Consider the following 18,944-nt stretch of genomic DNA (forward strand, 5'->3'; position numbering starts at 1 on the left):
CTCTGAAAAGCAAAATAAATAAATAAATAAATAAATAAATAAATAAAACAAATTCTCAGTCCTTATGATTCTCAAAAAGGAGGATGCCTCAGTTCTTCATATAAAGGTGAACAAAACATTCACATGAAGAAATACAAGGTCAAATAGAAAAACAGGGATTGAAGAAATGTTCATTCAGGGGCTACCTCACCTTGGTATCCATCCCATACGCAGCCACCAAACCCAAAAAATATTGCTGATTCCAAGAAGTACTTATTGGCAGGAATCAGATAGGGCTGCCCCTTCAGGGGCTCCACCAGAATCATAAAGATACAGTTAAAGATGCTTGTAGCTAACCATTAAACTGAAAATGGGGACCCCAATAAAGGTGCTAAAGAAAGGACTGAAGGAGCTAAAAGTGGTTGCAACTTCATGGGAAGAACAACATTATCAACCAACCAAACCCTCCAAAACACCCATGGACTAAAACACCAACCATTGAGCACACGTTGAGACACCTATGGCTCCAGTTGCATATGTAGCAGAAGATAGCAGTGTTTAACATCAATAAGAGAAGAGGCCTTTCATCCAGTGAGGGCATGTTTTCTTAATGTAGGAGAATGCCAAGGCACTGAGGTCGAGAAGGTGATCAGGAGGGAGGGCATGTTTGTGGAGACAAGTGGAAGGGGAGGGAGGGTGGGAGTGGGGTGAGGACAAGCGATAACACTTCAAATATAAATACAGAAAGTATCTCATAAAAATATATAAATGTAAGAAAAGAAAAAAGGAAAAGATTGACAGAAAAAATGTTATTTTATAGAAATTATATACTGTTATATTGAAGTGCACAGTAAACCCAAATAACAAAAAAAAAAAAAAAATTTTTTTTGAAAATCATGCCAACGGAAATCATAACTAAATTACTTACAATTGTCTAAGGACCACACCTAAAAGCAGCCAGAAAAAAAAACATGTATATTAAGTAATGTGTATGTTAAGTTTAAAAGAGTTAACTTAGGTACAATTGCTGCTTTGCTTTCCTTCAGAAACAGCATGTATGCTTAACTTGTAAAGGTGTTTGCTGCTAGTCAGAGGACTCTGTTCATTCCCTGGGACTCACACAGTAGAAGCACGTTTTTCTCTGACCTCTATATGAATGGGCCCCTGCCCTCTAATTAAAATACTAAGTGTAGGAGAAAAATGACAAAGGAAGCAATGCAAGAAGAGGAGCTAGGTAGAAGCAGCCATAAAGTACAGAAGAGAAGATTTTACCCTAAATTTTTCCTTTCTTCTTACTCCTTCCTCCATCTCTTACTTCTTTATTTCCTTTGTTTCTTTCTCCCTTCCCTCTTTGTTCAGTGTTAGCGGTGGGACTCTGGCTTTGTGCTTGCTGAAGTCACTCCACCACTGAGCTGAATCCCTAGCCCTTAATCTAGAACTCCACAGCCATCAAAAACAACCTTCTATGGTAAACCAAACTACTGACACTTTTAAAATAAAATCTGAACAAATACATTGTCAGGGTCTTGAGGCACAGAAATGGCAGATACCCTCAGGAAAGGTATGAAAGTAAAGACAGAAAAATGATACTTGGTGGCAATCTGGACTGACAGAAAAGAACTGAAATCCCCTTAAATGGTAACTGTGTGGAAAATCTTTATAAAGCTGCAAAGTGTTAATGGTACTATCTCCCTGTTCTTGAGGTGAACTTTGAGGATGCATGGAAAGGAAGCACAAAAGAAGGACCTGGTCTCGAGTTAAGTAGAGGAGCTACCTCCATAATATAGACCACTCACTTGTGAAGTGACCTAGAGAAACAAGTAAAGACAATATTTATTTTATTTTGCAATTATGTATTTATTTGGGAAGAATGCCATAATGTGCCTGGAAGTTAGAGGATTATCTTCAGGAGTTGGTTTTCTCCTACCTAGTAACAAAATTAATCCAAGGCATTCTACCAGAAAGACAGTAACCTCCTCATCATATCCTACCATATTGAAATTTTAAATAGAAACCTGTTTTTTGGTTTGGTTGGTTGCTTGTTTGTCTGGGGTTGCTATTGGTGGTGGTGGTATTTTGTTGTTGTTCATGGTGTTTCTGTTTTGTTTTGTTTATTTTTATGTATGTGGCATTATGGAAGCTACAGATGGCACAGATTATTTCAGTCTGTCTGTCTTATCATGAGTTGACACATGCAAAAATCTTCTGTTCCATAAACAGTTCTCTTTTCTCCTGCTTGGCCCTTTACCTTCTATTTTGTCTGCTAACTTCAGTTGTTTGGTTCCATACCATGTTAATAAAACTTTACTACTCTCTTCACATTTCACTGGATAGCAGCTCTATCTTGAAGGTTTCATAGAGGCTTCAAACAATCCATTTTTATCAAATTCTGTGTTTATTTAGTCATCATTTCATTCAAATGCTTTTCTCAGTCAACGGATGAATCATTGCTGATGTCACGGAAACGTTAGAGCCTCAGGTGATTTATTCCACATTCGTGACTTACAAGATTCTCTGTTGCTTTAGGTATTGTTGTGTATGTTGCTGCGTATTCAGGAGAAGAAAAAGGTGTAAATCCTAATACTATAGTAAAACCCAACATTTAAAACAAATAGACCTAAACATTTAATTTACAAGTGTAATTAATACTATAAGATAGAATAGGCCTTTATATAACACTAACTTGATGTAGAATGAAAAGAATGATATATTTTCACTTGTTAAATATTAAATACAAATGCAAGAGAGTTTCCTCTTAAACAAACAAACCTATTTATGCAACAAGTTAACTCTAAACCTCGGTCTAGAGAGGAGGTGCAGCAGTTAAGAGAGAATACAGCTGTGGCTGTACGAGACCATCGTTCAGTTCTCTGCATTCCTACCAGGCAGCTCCAACTCCCTCTAATTCCAGCTACAGAGACTCAACATATTCTCTGTCCTTTCTGAGTACCTACGTTCACGGGAATGGACTCATCTGCACACATACAAAGACACACAGACATAGACACGTGCACACACTAATACACATAGTTAAAAGTAAAACAATTTTTAAAGACTACATATTTTATCTTGTTCTTATAACTAAACCATTTTCTAAAATGTCCATATTCTTTGAAAACTGTAATAAGCCAGATATGATATTGAGAATGGTGGTCTAAACTCAGTTTTGATTTTTTTGGTTACTTCATGGCAAGATGGAAGAGATGACTCAATACTTAAGACCACCATTTATTTTTTTTAATTCAAACAACTTCATTTAAAAAATAAAGATAAGTTTACAGATTTTAAAAGCATTTTTGCATAAAACTATATGAATATGTTTTTGTCAGTACTTGATTTTTTAAAGGTTTGATAGTATGCATTAAAATCTTATTATAATGAGCATAAAGTACATGTAAAACAAAACGTAACATGGAAATAGTCAAAGTTTTCTTGGTATGTAAACTTTAAACATAATAATTTTTAAATACTGTTGATAGGGTTGTAAGCTGGTACAACCACTCTGGAAATCAGTCTGATGGTTCCTCAGAAAATTAGACATAGTACTACCTGAAGACCCAGTTATTCCACTTCTGGGCATATATCCCAAAGATGCTCCAACATATAATAAGGACACATGCTTCAGTATGTTCATAGCAGCCTTATTTATAACAGCCAGAAGCTGGAAAGAACCCACATGTCTTTCAGTAGATGAATGGATTAAAAATATGTGGTACATTTACACGATGGAGTACTACTCAGCTATCAGAAACAATGACTTTATGAAATTCTTAAGAAAATAGATGCATCTAGAGAATATCATCCTGAGTGAGATAACCCAGTCACAAAAGAACAGACATAATATGCAGTCACTGATAATTGGATACTAACTCCAGAAATCTCTGAACACCCCAGAAACAACTCACAGACCATATGAAGCTCAAAATAAAAAAAGGAAAGAAAGGTCAAAAAGTGAAAGCCTAAGTCCTTAGGAAAAAAATAACTGTTTGGCGCCCTCTCAGAGTGGGGTACACCTACACCTTAAAGCATTAATAACCCAAGAGCTAAGAATGTAGCCTTGTGGCAATTCTTGGTATTTAAGACCACTATTTCTTCAGAGGACTGGTTTGATTCCTAGTACCCTGCCTCACAACTGCCTCTTACTTAAGTTCCAAAAAATCTGGCCTCTGAAAGCTAGGCATAATGTGGTTCACATATATGCAGGCAAAACAAACATGTACAGAAATACTTTTTTAAAAGCTTAAAAAAGATAGATGACCTGTCAAATAGCAACAATTATTTATTCTTAGTTTCCTTTTCCTTTTTCAGATGCGGATAGGTATCCACTCAGGCTCTGTGCTGGCTGGTGTGGTCGGAGTGAGAATGCCGAGATACTGTCTTTTTGGAAATAATGTCACTCTAGCAAGCAAATTTGAGTCTGGAAGTCATCCTCGGCGCATCAACATCAGCCCAACTACTTACCAGTAAGTATTCTCTGACTTTTCCTTGTCTCTTTCGTTCAGGTGTGATTATATTTTTCACCTGTGAGTCTGTCCTTTTCCTGGATTCTGTCACTGCTCCAAAGGGAGTGGGTAATTTCCAGTGTGAGAGAGCAATTGTAACATAAACTGTTATTCACACTCCAAGGTGAGAAAACCTGAGGTGACTGAAAGTTATGTAGATACGCCATTTTTCTCAGTCTTTGTCCCTTTGTGGTATAACTGCTTAACACACAGTTAAGCAAATATTTAAGGTCCTCAGTCTACCTTGCATTGTAAAGTTTAATGTTTTCAAAATGTTTTTTCATTGTTTGCAAAAATTGAAGGAATAAGTAAACATAGCCTGTTTGTTCTCTTCATTGGATTAAGAATATAAGTAAGACCCCGGGAACAGAATACACATCGTAAAATCTGAAGTCTATTCATCTTAAGGTTATTTTTGACAGTGCTACACATTTTTTTCTACTAAACCCACCCTTATTTTGTGCTTAGTAGATGTCACCTTCCATAGTAGACATCAAATTCTATGCAGAAAGTGACTGGTTTTGGTTTGACCCAGAATTTTGATTTAAAAGATGTTATACATATTAAGAAATCTACCAGCATTCACTGAGTGAATGTATACATGTTTACCAGCATGATCCACTTCAGAATAACTTAGAAAGGTCAGTTTATCAATCTCTCACCTTGTCTGGGTTTTGGCTTTATGCTAGTCGTTGGCCAAAGCTTTTTAATTAGGGCCATGTTTCTGATGATTTAAATATCCTGTGGAAACTCGAGTAGAAATGAGTAATCACTGAAATTTTTGGTTGATATGATTATTTAAAAAATTAGAAAGTTGAAAAATAATGATAAAACATTGTTAAAATAGTGAATAAGATAGCATTAGCATCCTTTTCATTCCATATCTTAATAGAGAAAATTTAGTTTTTTAAATGAGTAACTCATACTTCTAGAAGTTCTATGAAGAACACAACTGTGTGTGCCATTTGGCACTGATTCTGGCTTTTCATGATTCTTTTCACATCCCATTCATCACCGTCCTTGATGATGAGTAAGACCTGAAAAACTGAATGACTTCAACCACTACAGTCATTAGAGAAGCTTGCTTTTTTGTCATCTTCCCATTGATGGCCTCAAAATCCATTGTGTTCATAGACAGACACACTGTATTGTTTTATTAAGTTTTTCTAAAAGTTGTTTTTCTTGTCCCTAAATCATGTAAAATATTTTTGTAATCTGACTATTGTCAGGATAAACATTCCTCTTTCTCTTTTTTTCTACTTTTTCCTTGTGACAGATACTTGCTGATGACCTACAATATTATGACAGTTGTAATGGGCACCGTGTTTCTAATGAGGAGCACAAGAGATTATAGACTAGATGGTAGATATATCAGAACAAACAACCAACTGCAGTAAAGTTATGTGGATGTCAGGAGACCCTGAATTAGAGAATGAGGTCAAGAGGAAGAGTGGGTTAAAATGAGAATGCAAAAAAGTAAACTTCTCAAGTGAGCATAAACATGTAAGCCTGTTGAAGGATTTTATCCTAGGAAGCAACCAAAGCATTAGGAAGTTACAGGTAGAGGAACAATATTATCTACCTCATGCTTTATAAATATCATGAAGGTTGCAAAAGAAGTAATGGTAGTCAGGGTTGCACTCTCTGTGGAAGAGTAAGCAATCCAGTGATGGAGACACAGGTGTTCTTACACTAGTTTCACACATAGACTCCTCAGCAGCTTTGGTGCTCACTGTTTGGACCTCAGTACCTATTGTTGTGCCTTAGTACTTATCCCTGAATTTTTCTGCCTGAATGTCTGCAGTGCTTCAAAAACCTCTGTGTGTGTGTGTGTGTGTGTGTGTAAATTTTCAACAGATACATATTCTTCAAACAAAAGTTATTTTTATGTGGTTTAAAATTTATTATTTGTTTCATAAAATATATCCAATATTAAATAGTATACATAGTATAATGTATAATGCATTATATAATATTCGATATAGAATATAGAATATATGATTATAATATAATATATGTATTTTAATTATTATTATCTTCACTTCACAAGAAGTAACTTAGGAGCACATAGATTCACACTTTGCTTCTTTTGAGAACCTTGCAAGTGAGAGGCTAGAACTGTCCTTGCAGTAAGTTTGTCTACCAGGAGGAAAATCACTATTTCTTAAAGAAAACAGGAATCTGTGAAGTAAAACTGAATATTCATCTCATGAGAAATGAAAATTTCTAGTTTCCATCATATAGAATGTGCAATGTTTCCTGATTATCTGAAGTTTTGTTAAGTCTTAAAATGCTTTACATTCAGAAACATTTTATGATTATCATAACCTATGAGACTGAGATAAATTGATAAAAATTCTAAAGTATCAAAACCTAAACGTCAGCAACATATACGATAGTAGCACTGGCTTAATATTATGTTTGTTTAAATTATTTTTAAAATAAAAATGAATGAAATATTTGATCTGAAACTACCTTTCCCAATAATTCTGATAAACATCCAAATAAGTTGGGTGTATTTCAAAGCTCAATTTTTTGTTTTTAGCTTTCTAAAGATACACATTACCAGTGCTGAGCATGGCAGGCTAAGGACATGTGATGCTGAGAGGTGTAAGTAGGACTCAGCCAATCGCGTGGCAGAGACTGAGGTTGGCTTGCGGATGCAGCTGGCTGTACAGCACTTGGGGGTCGCTCATCTGTGCTGATCTCCACTTCTAAGGCACGGTTGAGAAATTTTTCTGGTGTCTCTCCTGTTCCTTCCTGCTGCCTCCTGCCTAAGCTAGTCCTGGCTGTGTCTGCGAAGTCATGTCCCCACTGTTGCTGACCCAAGTTTTCTGAACTTGACTGTTGCTGTATCTGTAAAATAAAGTGTTTGTGAGTGTATAAAGCTGCTGCTCACTGTGAACTGAACGGCCAGTTTCTAGACAACATAGATGGGAGTTACTCCAAAGAATCTTCATAAACATGTCCACTTCCGTCCTATGTCTTTTCTTTTTCACTACCTCTGGTGAGCTAAAAGGGAGGTTAAAGCATTTAAGAGCCATCATTAAAAACAGGCATTTGAAAAAAATTCAAGTTTCAGGGGTTACTTGTCAGTAATTGTCAAAGCCAAATAAAATAACCATAATCTAAGTCTCATTTATTTGCACGCTAATCAGGGTAAGTTTTAATTGGTTGTACTACACAGCATAGTTTTCAAGTACTATAAAATATCTACAAAAGAAATTTCACAGGGAAAATAAGTAGAATCTAAAAGGCAAAAATAAAGATAAATGTTTTTAAGCAAAAAATTTTTGTGTTGCTTAATATACATAAGTGGTATTTTACTGTAGTATTATCTTAATACACTTGGCTTCTTTTACTCAAAATTTCATATTTTTAGAATCTATGCAGCATAAGTCATATAGTTCTAACTCATTATTGCTCCAATATGACTTAAGAAATGTGATATTTATAGTATAAAAGAGTGTTTGTCCTTTAAAAGACAAAGATTTATTTTCTATACTTAGTTCTTAAAACTTTTACTCGTCATGATACTGTTTCCCTAATCCTTTAAAAAGTTAACGTACTTTTTTATATGTCATATGATCTGATAATTACATCTGGTAAGGGTTCCTTCTTCTGAGGACTATCAGATTTTTGTCTCAGACCAGCTTGGTCAAACAACAGATTCTCCAGGGCAGGATCAAGGATTGGAAGAAAAAAGTGACAGTCAAAACTGCAACATGACTTTAGTCTGTCCTGAGGCTGAAGGGAAGCCATTTTTAATTCAGTCCTCTTTTAAACCACTTTAAATACAGGCAGAAAGTTGAGTTTTGAGTCAGGGAACAAGCAAGTTAACAATCAAAAATCCTGTAAACATCTTTCTGGAGGCCAGGTGGGAGAGATCAGGGACAAGAGGTGGTCCCAAGAGACAAAGAGACCGCCACACCTACATCCACTGAGCCTGCCCTGAGCTACAAGTGTAAATGTTCAGCCCTGAGCTTCAAATGTAAATGTTCTTAATCTGGGCCAGTTTCCTGAGTATAGTACCAAAGGCAGATTTCTGCCTTGACTAGTTCCTGATTGTCCTTGGTGATGTAAAAAATTTCCACTGCCAACTGTCCAGTGGCACCAAAATGTTCACCACAGATTTTTAATCTTTAAATCATTGAAGAAATAAGGGAACAAACATTTGAAGCAAGAGCCAGACCTTTGATTTGCAATCTCACTTGCTTTGACATTGGTGAGTCATATCCTGCAGGAATATCCTGGATCATTTCCTATGAATCTATAGCCTTTTATTGCTAGTTTTATATGTTGACAATGAAAATTATTGAGTCTTTGTCCTTTCTGGATGATTTCATTTTTAATCTAATAAATTTGATATTTTCTCTCCTCTTTGTTTCCCATCATTCTTATCTGTTGACAATGTATGTATATCTTAAAAATCATTGTCTGAACATCTGGAAATCACAAATAGTTGCTTTTATAATGATGGCTTCTGTAAACCTTTTATTATCATAAATAGTTAACTGATTATTTTGAGCAGAACTAATTGTTTCCTCTATGCGATTTAAATATGTAGAAACTCTAATTACTTTAATATGAACATTTCCTTAATTTTTAAAGCATTTTTATTTTTCTTACTTAATAACTCTCTCAGTTGGGATTTTACTGCTGTGAACAAACACAATGACCTAGGCAACTACTATCAGGACATTTAATTAGGACTGACTTATAAGTTAACAGGTTCAGTGCATTATCATCAAGGCAGGAAGATGTTGGCATCCAGGCTGGCATGGTGCAAGAGGAGCTGAGAGTTCTACATTTTCATCTAAAAACCGAAAGCAGAATACTGGCTTCCAGGCAGCTCGGATTTGAGTCTTAAAGGCCACACCGACAGTGACACACCCCAAAAAGGCCACATCTATACCAACAGGGCCACACCTGCTTATAATATCTCTTTCTTGGCCAAGCATGTAGAAACCATTACAATAACAGCTCAACACTGAGACTCCATAGAGTGCATGGGTGCCTGCATTTTCTGCCTGTGTGAAAGACTTCTTTTAGAAACAAGCCTGGGAAGGAAGTTCGTAATCAGGCCGGTGCTTAGTGGTTCCTGCGGCTGCGTGAAGATGGTAGAAGAGAGAGTCCGCGTGGTTCGCTGCGGCAGGAGAGCCGTGTTCTCTGTGGATTCCAAGTATATCTTCTGTGTCTCGGGAGACTTTGTTAAGGTCTATAGCACAACCACAGAAGAGTGTGTGCACATTCTGCACGGGCACAAACATCTGGTGTCTGGAGTCCTCATTAACCCCAACAACCATCTGCAGCTCTACTCTTGTTCCTTTGATGGCACAATTAAGCGGTGGGACTATCTCGATGGCATTTTGATAAAGACTTTCATTGTTGGACCTAAACTCCATGCCATCTTTATTCCTCCCTATGCCGAAGATTCCGTGTTCCTTACAGTAAGTAAGGAAGAGCCAGACATACTTCAGCTGGTATCAGTGAAACTGCCCAAGTCAACAAGCCGGGACGTGGAAGCTAAGGAGCTCGCCTTCGTTTTGGACTACATAAACAGATCCCCAAGTGCATTGCCTTCGGGAATGAGGGAGAATATGTTGCTGCAGTCTGGGACTTTTACTTACCTGTTTATTTTTTCAAAAAGAAAAAACACATGCAATTTTACTTTGCCATCAACAAAAACGAAGAAGAATGCAAAGAACAAGTTCACATGTGTTGCCTGCCACCCAAAGGAAGATTGCATCGCATCTGGTCACATGGATGTCAAAATCCGCCTTTGGAGGAATTTTCATGATGATAAGAAGTACACATACACGTGTTTACATTGTCACCACGACGTGGTTATGGATTTAGCTTTTACAGTAACAGGAACCAGTCTGCTGAGTGTCGGGCGGGAGTGTGAGCTTGTGGAGTGGCGAGATGGATCTGAGAAGAACAAAGAGTTTCTTCCTCGATTGGGATCTTCTGTTGAGCACATCTCTGTCTCGCCTGCGGGAGATTTGTTCTGTACTTCTCACTCCGATAACAAGATAACAGTTATTCACCGAAATCTTGTTGGGTCTGCAGTAATTCATGGCCTAGTAAAAGATAAGAGTGTATCTACCGGTTTGATGGTTGACCCAAGAACCAAAGCTTTAGCTTTGAATAGAAAACCTGGATACCTGCAGTTTTATTCTCTCCAGGGTGATAAGCAGTTATATAATCTAGATATCATACAGCAAGAGTACATCAATGTTGAGGGTCTAATCCAGATTGAACTAACGAAGGCTGCCTTTGGCTGCTCTGGTACTTGGTTGGCAACAGTTGAACAGCGGCAAGAAAATGAAAATGAACTCCAGCTACAAATGAAACTGTGGAACTACAGCAAGAAGACCCAAGGGTTTGTCCTTAACACAAAGATCACCATGCCACATGATGACCACATTACAACTCTCTGTTTCAATAATGCAGAAAACTATGAAAAGCCCGTACTGGTCACAGCTAGCAGGAATGGCCACTTCAAAGTGTGGATATTAACAGATGACTGATATATACAAAAAAGCCATTGGCTGGACTTGTGACTTGGTGGGTAGTTACCATTAGTATCAAGCAACCAATTGTTGTTTCTCTGAAGATGGCTTCTTGCTAGCAGTCAGTTTTGAGGAAATAGTTACAATATGGGACTCGGAAACATGGGAATTAAAATGTACATTTTGCCAACGAGCTGGGAAAATAAGGCACCTTTGCTTTGGAAGACTGACATGCTCAAAGTATCTTCTTGGCACTACTGAGAGTGGCATTCTCTGCTGTTGGAATCTGCTCAGTTGTTCAATGCAGTGGAGTGCAAAACTAAATGTCAGACTTACAGAACCCGACCCTTATTCAGACCATGTTGCTGCAGTGGCTCAGTCTTCAGAGGGCTCAGACTTGTTTGTATTTAAACCGAGCGAGCCAAGGCCATTGTATATTCAAAAGAATGTCTCCAGAGAGGAAGTCCAGTGGTGAGTGTTTGTTCCACGAGATGTCCCAGAATCATTCATTGTAGAAGCTCACCAAGGGCTAAATAGATCCCAGTTTTACCCCCTAACTAAATCACAGTGCTTATTAACGTTCAGTACAAAGTATCTGGAAGAGAACCTCACTCCAACAAGCAAACAGCTGCTGGCAGAAGAAAGTTTGCCAGCAACCCCATTTTCTTTCATATTGGAAAAACACAGGCAACAGCAGGATGCAAAGTTAACTGAAACTTCAGAGAATGAACTGGTACAACTCCCCTTAACCGAAAACATACCTGCAATTACTGAACTTCTTCACACCCCAGCCCACATACTGCCATCAGCTTCTTTTCTGTGTTCTCTGTTTGTAAACTCACTGCTGCTGTCTAAACAGAGTAAAAGTGCTGAGGAAATTCCTGATGATACAGATATGGAGGAGAACAAAGAAAGTGATGATTCAGATGAAGAACATGATTGTGCTGAAAAGACCAAGGAAACAAGTAATTTGGACTTGGGAGAAGATGCTATACATCAGCTGTCGAAATCTGAAGAGAAAGAGATGAGAAAGTTTAGAAAAGTAGATTATAGCTGGTTAACCTCTCTGTAGGCCGTGGCTGTGTTGTGACACAGAGACATGTTGTACTTAATGTTTACTGTCTGTCAATACTCAAAATTTTATAAAGTTATTTTTTTCTTAAGACAAAATATCAAAAGACTTGTTTATTTGCTCAAAAAAAAAAGAAAGACTTCTTTTATTTTTCCATTTAAACTAATCTGCCTCCACTAATAGCACTGTTCAATGGATCAGAAAAGCCAGTTTCTGAGCTCAGAGCTAAATGCCTTAGTGCAAGCAAGTTTCTTTGGGTAAAAGTTTTCTCAACTTTAAATACCTATTTTAAAACTTATCATTTAAAACTAATCATTGGGATTTACTGTGGTGTTCATAAATTATGCTCAGATTTCTTGGAACCTGACAGAGATTCACATATTATTGCATGCTTTTTTCATTAGGAAGAATATCTTCTTACTCCTTCATCCAATTCTCATATATTTCAGGTATGTGTGAGCTCAGTAATGCTGTTGGTATTTCAGTTACAAAGACGAGGATCACACTCATAGGCTATTCTCAGTGCTTGTGATGGAAGGTATCAGGAGAGGTGTGAGAGCACAACAGTATGAACACAGACACCACTTCCATATCATTTTACTGGGCTGTAACGTTTGGCTAGTGTGCCGCATGGTTCAGGACTGATTCAGTAACATGAACACCACTCTGGTGTTAGTCCTTCAACATATCAAAGTCCTGTTTTGGACTTTGCTCCTATCTGAGCTGCCTATGGCTGGTTCATTAACAAAACACACTTTAGTAGAAAGAAACTTGCAAAGATACTATTCTTTTTTTTTTTTTTCCAGTGCTTTGACATGAAAAAAAGGGACCAAACCAAACTAGCAAGAAATGATCACTATATAAACTAACTCATAAATATTGTGGAGACACAAGACACACATACTCCCACACAAAAATAAACCTATAAAATACCATAATATATAAGCCAAAGACCAATAAGATAGTCCAAGTAAGGCATTATGAAACAAATAGACTACAAAAATACCATTGGGTTAATTTTGTGTTGGCTATCTATCTACTGCGGGGTGTTGTAGTAAATGTTTTTAAAAAAATATGGTTTATCTCTTTATCGGCCCGGAGGCCTCACTCCTCAGGCCCGATTTTAGTGCATATTCACGTGCACCTCTGTTGCCCAGTCCATGTGACTCCCTTCCTCTGGCGGTTATCCACTGCCTGTTTTCCGCCTCTGTCCCCTGGTGTTTGTTTACCCCAAAAACCCAGACAAACACAACTCTACATCCCAATAGCTTCTCAGACAGGTTTATGTATTCAATTCTCAATCCACAAACCCTCTACACAACAAGATTACATCAAATAGACAAAGATACAAACTGCCCTTCTATATGAAATATTAGGCCTATAAAATCCTTAATGCTCATAGCTGTTTAATGCCAATTAAGCCCACCTGGGTCTAGCTGGTCTTTGTGGACTTCCATGTTGGAGTTTCTTTTTCCCCTTGTCCTCTGACCTCTCCCCCAGCTCTTTTCTCTCCACCTCCCTCCCTCTCCCCACCCATTCCCAGCCTTTGCTTTATTTTACTAATTTAAATGGGAAGGTTCAAATGAAGTCACCTTTTGAGAACTTAACTAGGCAGCCCTTCATCCGGAAGTGGAATTAACATTAAAGTGCAAACAGCTTCTGGACCACCCACAGCGGGACATGTGGCCTACCTTAATATTGTCAGCATTTGGGAGACAGAAGCTGTGTTTGAGACCAACATGGTTTATAGAGTGAGATCCAGGCCAGTCAGGGCTGCACAAACACATGCAAGAAACAAAAAGAAACAAAAGAAATGGACATTATAGAGACAATAATTTCCTCAAAGAATGATTAATATGGCTAATATTCTCAGAGGTTTAAGATAGTAAAAATATGGCATAATTAAGAATAAAATAATCATCTAAGAATTATCTCCTAGAAAATAAAATATATGTGGAATTATTCAGTATATAGTGATAGAAGAAATCTACCAGAAAATAAAGTTTAATTGTAAAGGAAGGAAAAACAACTTTGAAAATCAGTTTACCCAGTCTAACACCTGACTAAGAACTTCACATAAATGAAGCATAGGTTAAGGGTTAAAAAATAATGAACAAATAAAAGTATATCCTGCTATGTAAAAAGGTTTATAAACATTCACTAGTGGGCACTGTAATGAAACTATTCCTAGAGACACATGGTCATTAATCTCCATAATATAGAAACAGAAAATGAAGATGAGTCTAGAAGAAAGCTCTAACCTACTAGATTAATAAACAGAGTAACACCCGATTTGAACAGTTAAACATTGAAGGAAAATAATTTCTCTAAAAGAATGTAGTGTGTACCTGAATGGATCAAATAGAAAGTAGAATGAAGCAGATATATTTCACTTAACAACTATGAAGACCCATGATTCAAATCTTCTTTCTAGTCCTCAGCTGTACCATTCGCGTTCTTCTACTGCCTCCTGCTTTGGCTTTAAATCCACTACCTTATGGGTAAGCATGGTGCTGCTGGTTGGCAAAACAATCACTTGAAAGAAGAGGTACTGAAACCAAACAGAGCACACACACACACACACACACACACACACACACACACACACACACCCCAATTCTTCCTGCTTGAGCAGAATCCTATTTTGGAAACACTCCACTTTCAGAAGTTACCCTTTTTATTTGTAATAAATACTGGTTGGAAGCAAACCCACTTTTGTTCACTACATGTGGACGAGGCATCAAAGTACATTCTGGAGACAACACCAAGTTATGGAAAACCAACGTCTTGGAGTTTCCCATAAACACCTAGAACTTTCCTTACATAGGTTCATTCATGGACCATATTATGACATCTTCCCCTTTTTATCTTTTGAACTCAGTATGTCAACAGTAATTTTCATTCAAAATGTAGATAAATCTAATAGTGATTTGATGCAAGAGTATTCTATAAATAAGCAAACTATCAACAAAATAATATTAAGCCAATGAAGTCATTATTTGTTATAATCTGCCACTAGGAATGGGATTCCTCCTAATGATTTAGCTATTCAATCAGCCATATCTTTGTGAGAAATAGTTGATAAGCTAAAAACACCAGAACTTAAATTCTCTTGGAAATCTTTTAAGTGGTATTTTGTTTCACACATAGTTTTGTTGATTAGATTCTGTGGGGATAATATAAAAGTAAGTGAAATTCCAATCACATTTCATAGAAATTTTTTTTTCATATTTATGATCTGACCCTCCAACAAATTAACCATCTGTTGTAACTCTTCTACCTCGGATTCTATTGGTTTATCGATGCTTGTCTGACTCATAAATTATGAGACTCACGTTACTACTGTTTTTGTACAAATGTTACAATGTTGATTATTCCTATGATGGTAACATTAAGCCATTTAATAAAACATTTTGTCCTTTTTAGAGATCTAAAAAAAGGGAAAGAAAGAAAAAAGAAATACAAGGATGAAAATTCAAGCCCACTCTGGGCTGCCTAGTAAGATTCTATCTCACCAAACCCAGGCGTATGAATCAATGACAGAGGTTGTTTTCCATAAATAGGGTCCCTTGTTTAATTCCTTAATATTCACATTCCATAAGAATCTTTAGTGAGATGGTCAAAGAAAATATTGATTATTTCTTTTAAAGGCATTTGGGAATAAATTAAAAAGATTTTTTTCTAGTTTTATGTGAACATTTCCCATGGGGCTGTCGACTCAGGACCTTCAGTCCTTTCTCTAGCTCCTTCATTGAGGTCCCTGGATTCAGCCCGATGGTTAGCTGCAAGCATCCTCCTCTGTATCAGTATGACTCTGGCAGAGCCTCTAAGGAGGCATCCATATCAGATTTCTGCCAGGAAACACTACTTGGCATCAGCAATAGTGGTTGTGTTCAGTGGTTGCATGTGGGATGGATCCCCAGGTAAGGCAGTCTCTGGATGATCTTGTCTTCAGTCCCTGCTCCTTTATTTGTCCCTTTATTTTCTCCCATGAGTATTTTGTTCTCCCTTCTAAGAAGTAATGAGGCATCCATGTTCTGGCTTTCCTTCTCATTTCTTTTGGTATTAAGGTTTTTTGTTTTTCAGTATCTATTCTGTTTTACTATACTCTATTTCTAGTTATTTTTGGAGGATTTTTTTCCTTATCATTTATCTTTCCATTTTTATTTCTATTGACAAAACTATAAATTGATTAGCTGGTGCTCATAGGAGTATGGAGGGGGATTAGTTGGACAAAATCAAGCTATTTATGAAGAATTATTTAACTAAATTAAGCTACTGGCTGGTGTTTTTATATATGGATATCAAACAGAACTTTCCATGGAATTTAAGAAATTTAAAGAATAAATCTTCTCTAGTGTTCCTATTCTGAAAAGTAGTCTGTGAGTGAGACAGAAAAACATAAAGTAAAATATTTGTCTATGTTTTATTAGAAATGATGTCTTACTAGAAATTTGTTACCAAAGATCATGGATACTTGGAGTCATTACTTTGACAGAATTTGTTTATGTATCTGGTGCACAAGACACATACTCAATGCATATCGAGAATTCGTAAAATGTAAAAAAGAAAACTCTAGAACTTAGGCAAATTTTCAAAACAGACAAACTATGTCCTACATATTTGAAATAAAGCCCAATGTTTTGCATTTTTAGGCTTTTATTTTAGAACTTATTTGAACTTAACTTTTCAGAAACTGTTATTTAGAAAAATAAACAGGCTTGATGGGATATTGCAAGTATAATAAGTAGGCTTTTACTCAATTGTTATAACAAGAAGCAAAGTCTCATTTCACAGCTCTTTGTAATATTTAAAGTCATGTTACTGTCATGTGTTAGCTTGATCATAGTTGAAGAATAGCTTACTAAGCCCTTAGATTTTCTGTCCATGTAGTCCCTTTTCTTCTGCTATTTTATTCACATTATTTACATTTTTTTTAGATTACTAAAACGAGAAGACAGTTTCACATTTATTCCTCGTTCTCGTGAAGAACTTCCAGACAACTTTCCAAAGGAAATCCCTGGGGTCTGCTATTTCCTGGAGTTAAGGACTGGCCCAAAGCCACCAAAGCCATCCTTGTCTTCATCGAGAATAAAAAAAGTTTCCTACAATATTGGCACAATGTTCCTCCGGGAAACAAGCCTCTGAGACTCTCTGCAGATCAAAGACTCCTCCGAAAAGCACAAGCCCAGAACATGGGTCCCTATGAGGGGAGGAAGAAACTATTTCTCTTCCAATGTTCCGTAAGAAAATATACCAGTTTTTGTGTTAATGTCTGGCAATAATTCTTGAAACGGTGAATGACTGCTATCAATTAAAAAAAAAAAAGATGGATGGCAGGAGGGAAATGTGTTCATTCATGTGAGTGTTTCTGGCCATATATATTTTATTTACATGTACAGGTGATCAAAAGTAACCAATCAATAGAGGCTCTGGTTTCTTGTTTGTCAGCCATGCAAGTATCTCTCCCTATATATTTGTACCACTTTTGAAAATCAGTTTTAAATATGTATTCCTACATCTAGTGAACTGATAGGTAAGGAATATTTCTCTAATTTTCATTTCCTGGATAAACACCTCATACATATATCATGGCAGTATAGTTAACCTTTCAAGCAGGAAGAACTATAACTCAGCAAAATATTTTAGGGATATCACCTATTTTTATATATCTATATCTGTGTCTTCCTCTAGATAATTGCATTTCACACACATGATTCGATATTTAGAATGTGCAGTCGCTTTGTTGGTATATTATGTAATGCTAACCTACTAATCTAAAATATTTTCATTTATTTAGAGAGATTAGTGCTTGAACTGAGAGTATATATAACTAAGGATATCAGCTGTTGAGAAAACATATGTCTGCTTAGTAAACATACCTTTTAGATTTGCTTAATATAGCTTGGATTCAGAGAAAATTAAATTTTCTAGTATAAGATAAACTTGTAACTAAGATACTGGAAAGACTTTTTAAAATATATCTTCAAACACATACCAGTTCAGACAAAACACTTTGCAAAACTGGGCCCTTTTCACATTAAAATTTACCAAGGTAGGTGATGTTTGCAGTCTTAAGTGGCTTCATAATCAGTCCCATCTCTCAAAATGATGTATTATAACAGCCATTCCTGACTCTGACCTATGGTTTCAAAGAACTGACTGCCATGCTCTGAAGCAAATTCTGATACCACTGTTACTGACAAATATCTGTCAGGAAATTTTGCCAAGAATTGTTTTTTATTATCGTCTAACAAAAAAAATCAAAGAAAATCTCTAGATTTCATTCCTATGGGATTCCAAACATTATATTCTTATAGGTTTTGTTGACACAGCCTCTAAAGTAGCAAATCACTTCATGAGCACTGGAGTAGGGCCTAACGTCCAGATTCCTCCAACACCATGTATACACAGATAGCATTCGTGGCATGCTCTACTAAATTAACAGACTGCTACCAATAGCCAACACTGCATGAAAATAATCTTTACAGGCTCACACTGGCATTAGGAGTGCACAGCTTGGCCAGAATTTTCATATTTGGAATCACATAAAAACCCTAAATGTCTAAAGGGTTTAATTATCTGGAAGCATTTGCTGTTTTGAAGTATTAGAATGAAACTTTCCTTCTAACTCAAGTATCCATTATGTATGTTCACTGGTAGCTCTGTTTACTGGACACAATGTGCTTTTTGGGGGGGGATTTGGGCCTGCATTAAACATTCTGTGACACAACTTAGATAAGGTACATATTAATTCCCGAAGTCATCAGTGATGGTTAATCATTGTTCTCTAAGTATGTGACTTGGGAGCATTTAAATTAGGCAAAGTACCTGTTTTAATCATGATCTCTTTCTAATTTTAGCTGTGTTTTTACC

At 36.6% G+C, this 18,944-nt stretch overlaps 1 protein-coding gene and 1 pseudogene across 2 annotated transcripts in view; both read left to right on the forward strand.

Annotated features, from left to right (window-relative positions):
* The window catches only part of GUCY1A2 (guanylate cyclase 1 soluble subunit alpha 2), a gene marked incomplete at both ends in the record, with an annotated part of 289,102 nt that extends 271,886 nt beyond the window's left edge, over nt 1-17,216 (forward strand). The window contains 2 exons of the mRNA XM_080932509.1: nt 4,288-4,442; nt 17,009-17,216. Coding sequence (XP_080788635.1) covers nt 4,288-4,442; nt 17,009-17,216 — 363 coding nt within the window. The remainder of the gene's footprint in view (nt 1-4,287; nt 4,443-17,008) is intronic.
* On the forward strand, nt 9,599-12,068 carry LOC308432183 (WD repeat-containing protein 75-like; annotated as a pseudogene). Its single transcript has one exon. The product of its transcript is annotated as a WD repeat-containing protein 75-like (transcript).
* Nucleotides 17,217-18,944: the final 1,728 nt, after the last annotated feature.

The sequence above is a fragment of the Micromys minutus genome (genome assembly GCF_963924665.1).
Source record: "Micromys minutus genome assembly, chromosome: 18".
NCBI lineage: Eukaryota > Metazoa > Chordata > Mammalia > Rodentia > Muridae > Micromys > Micromys minutus.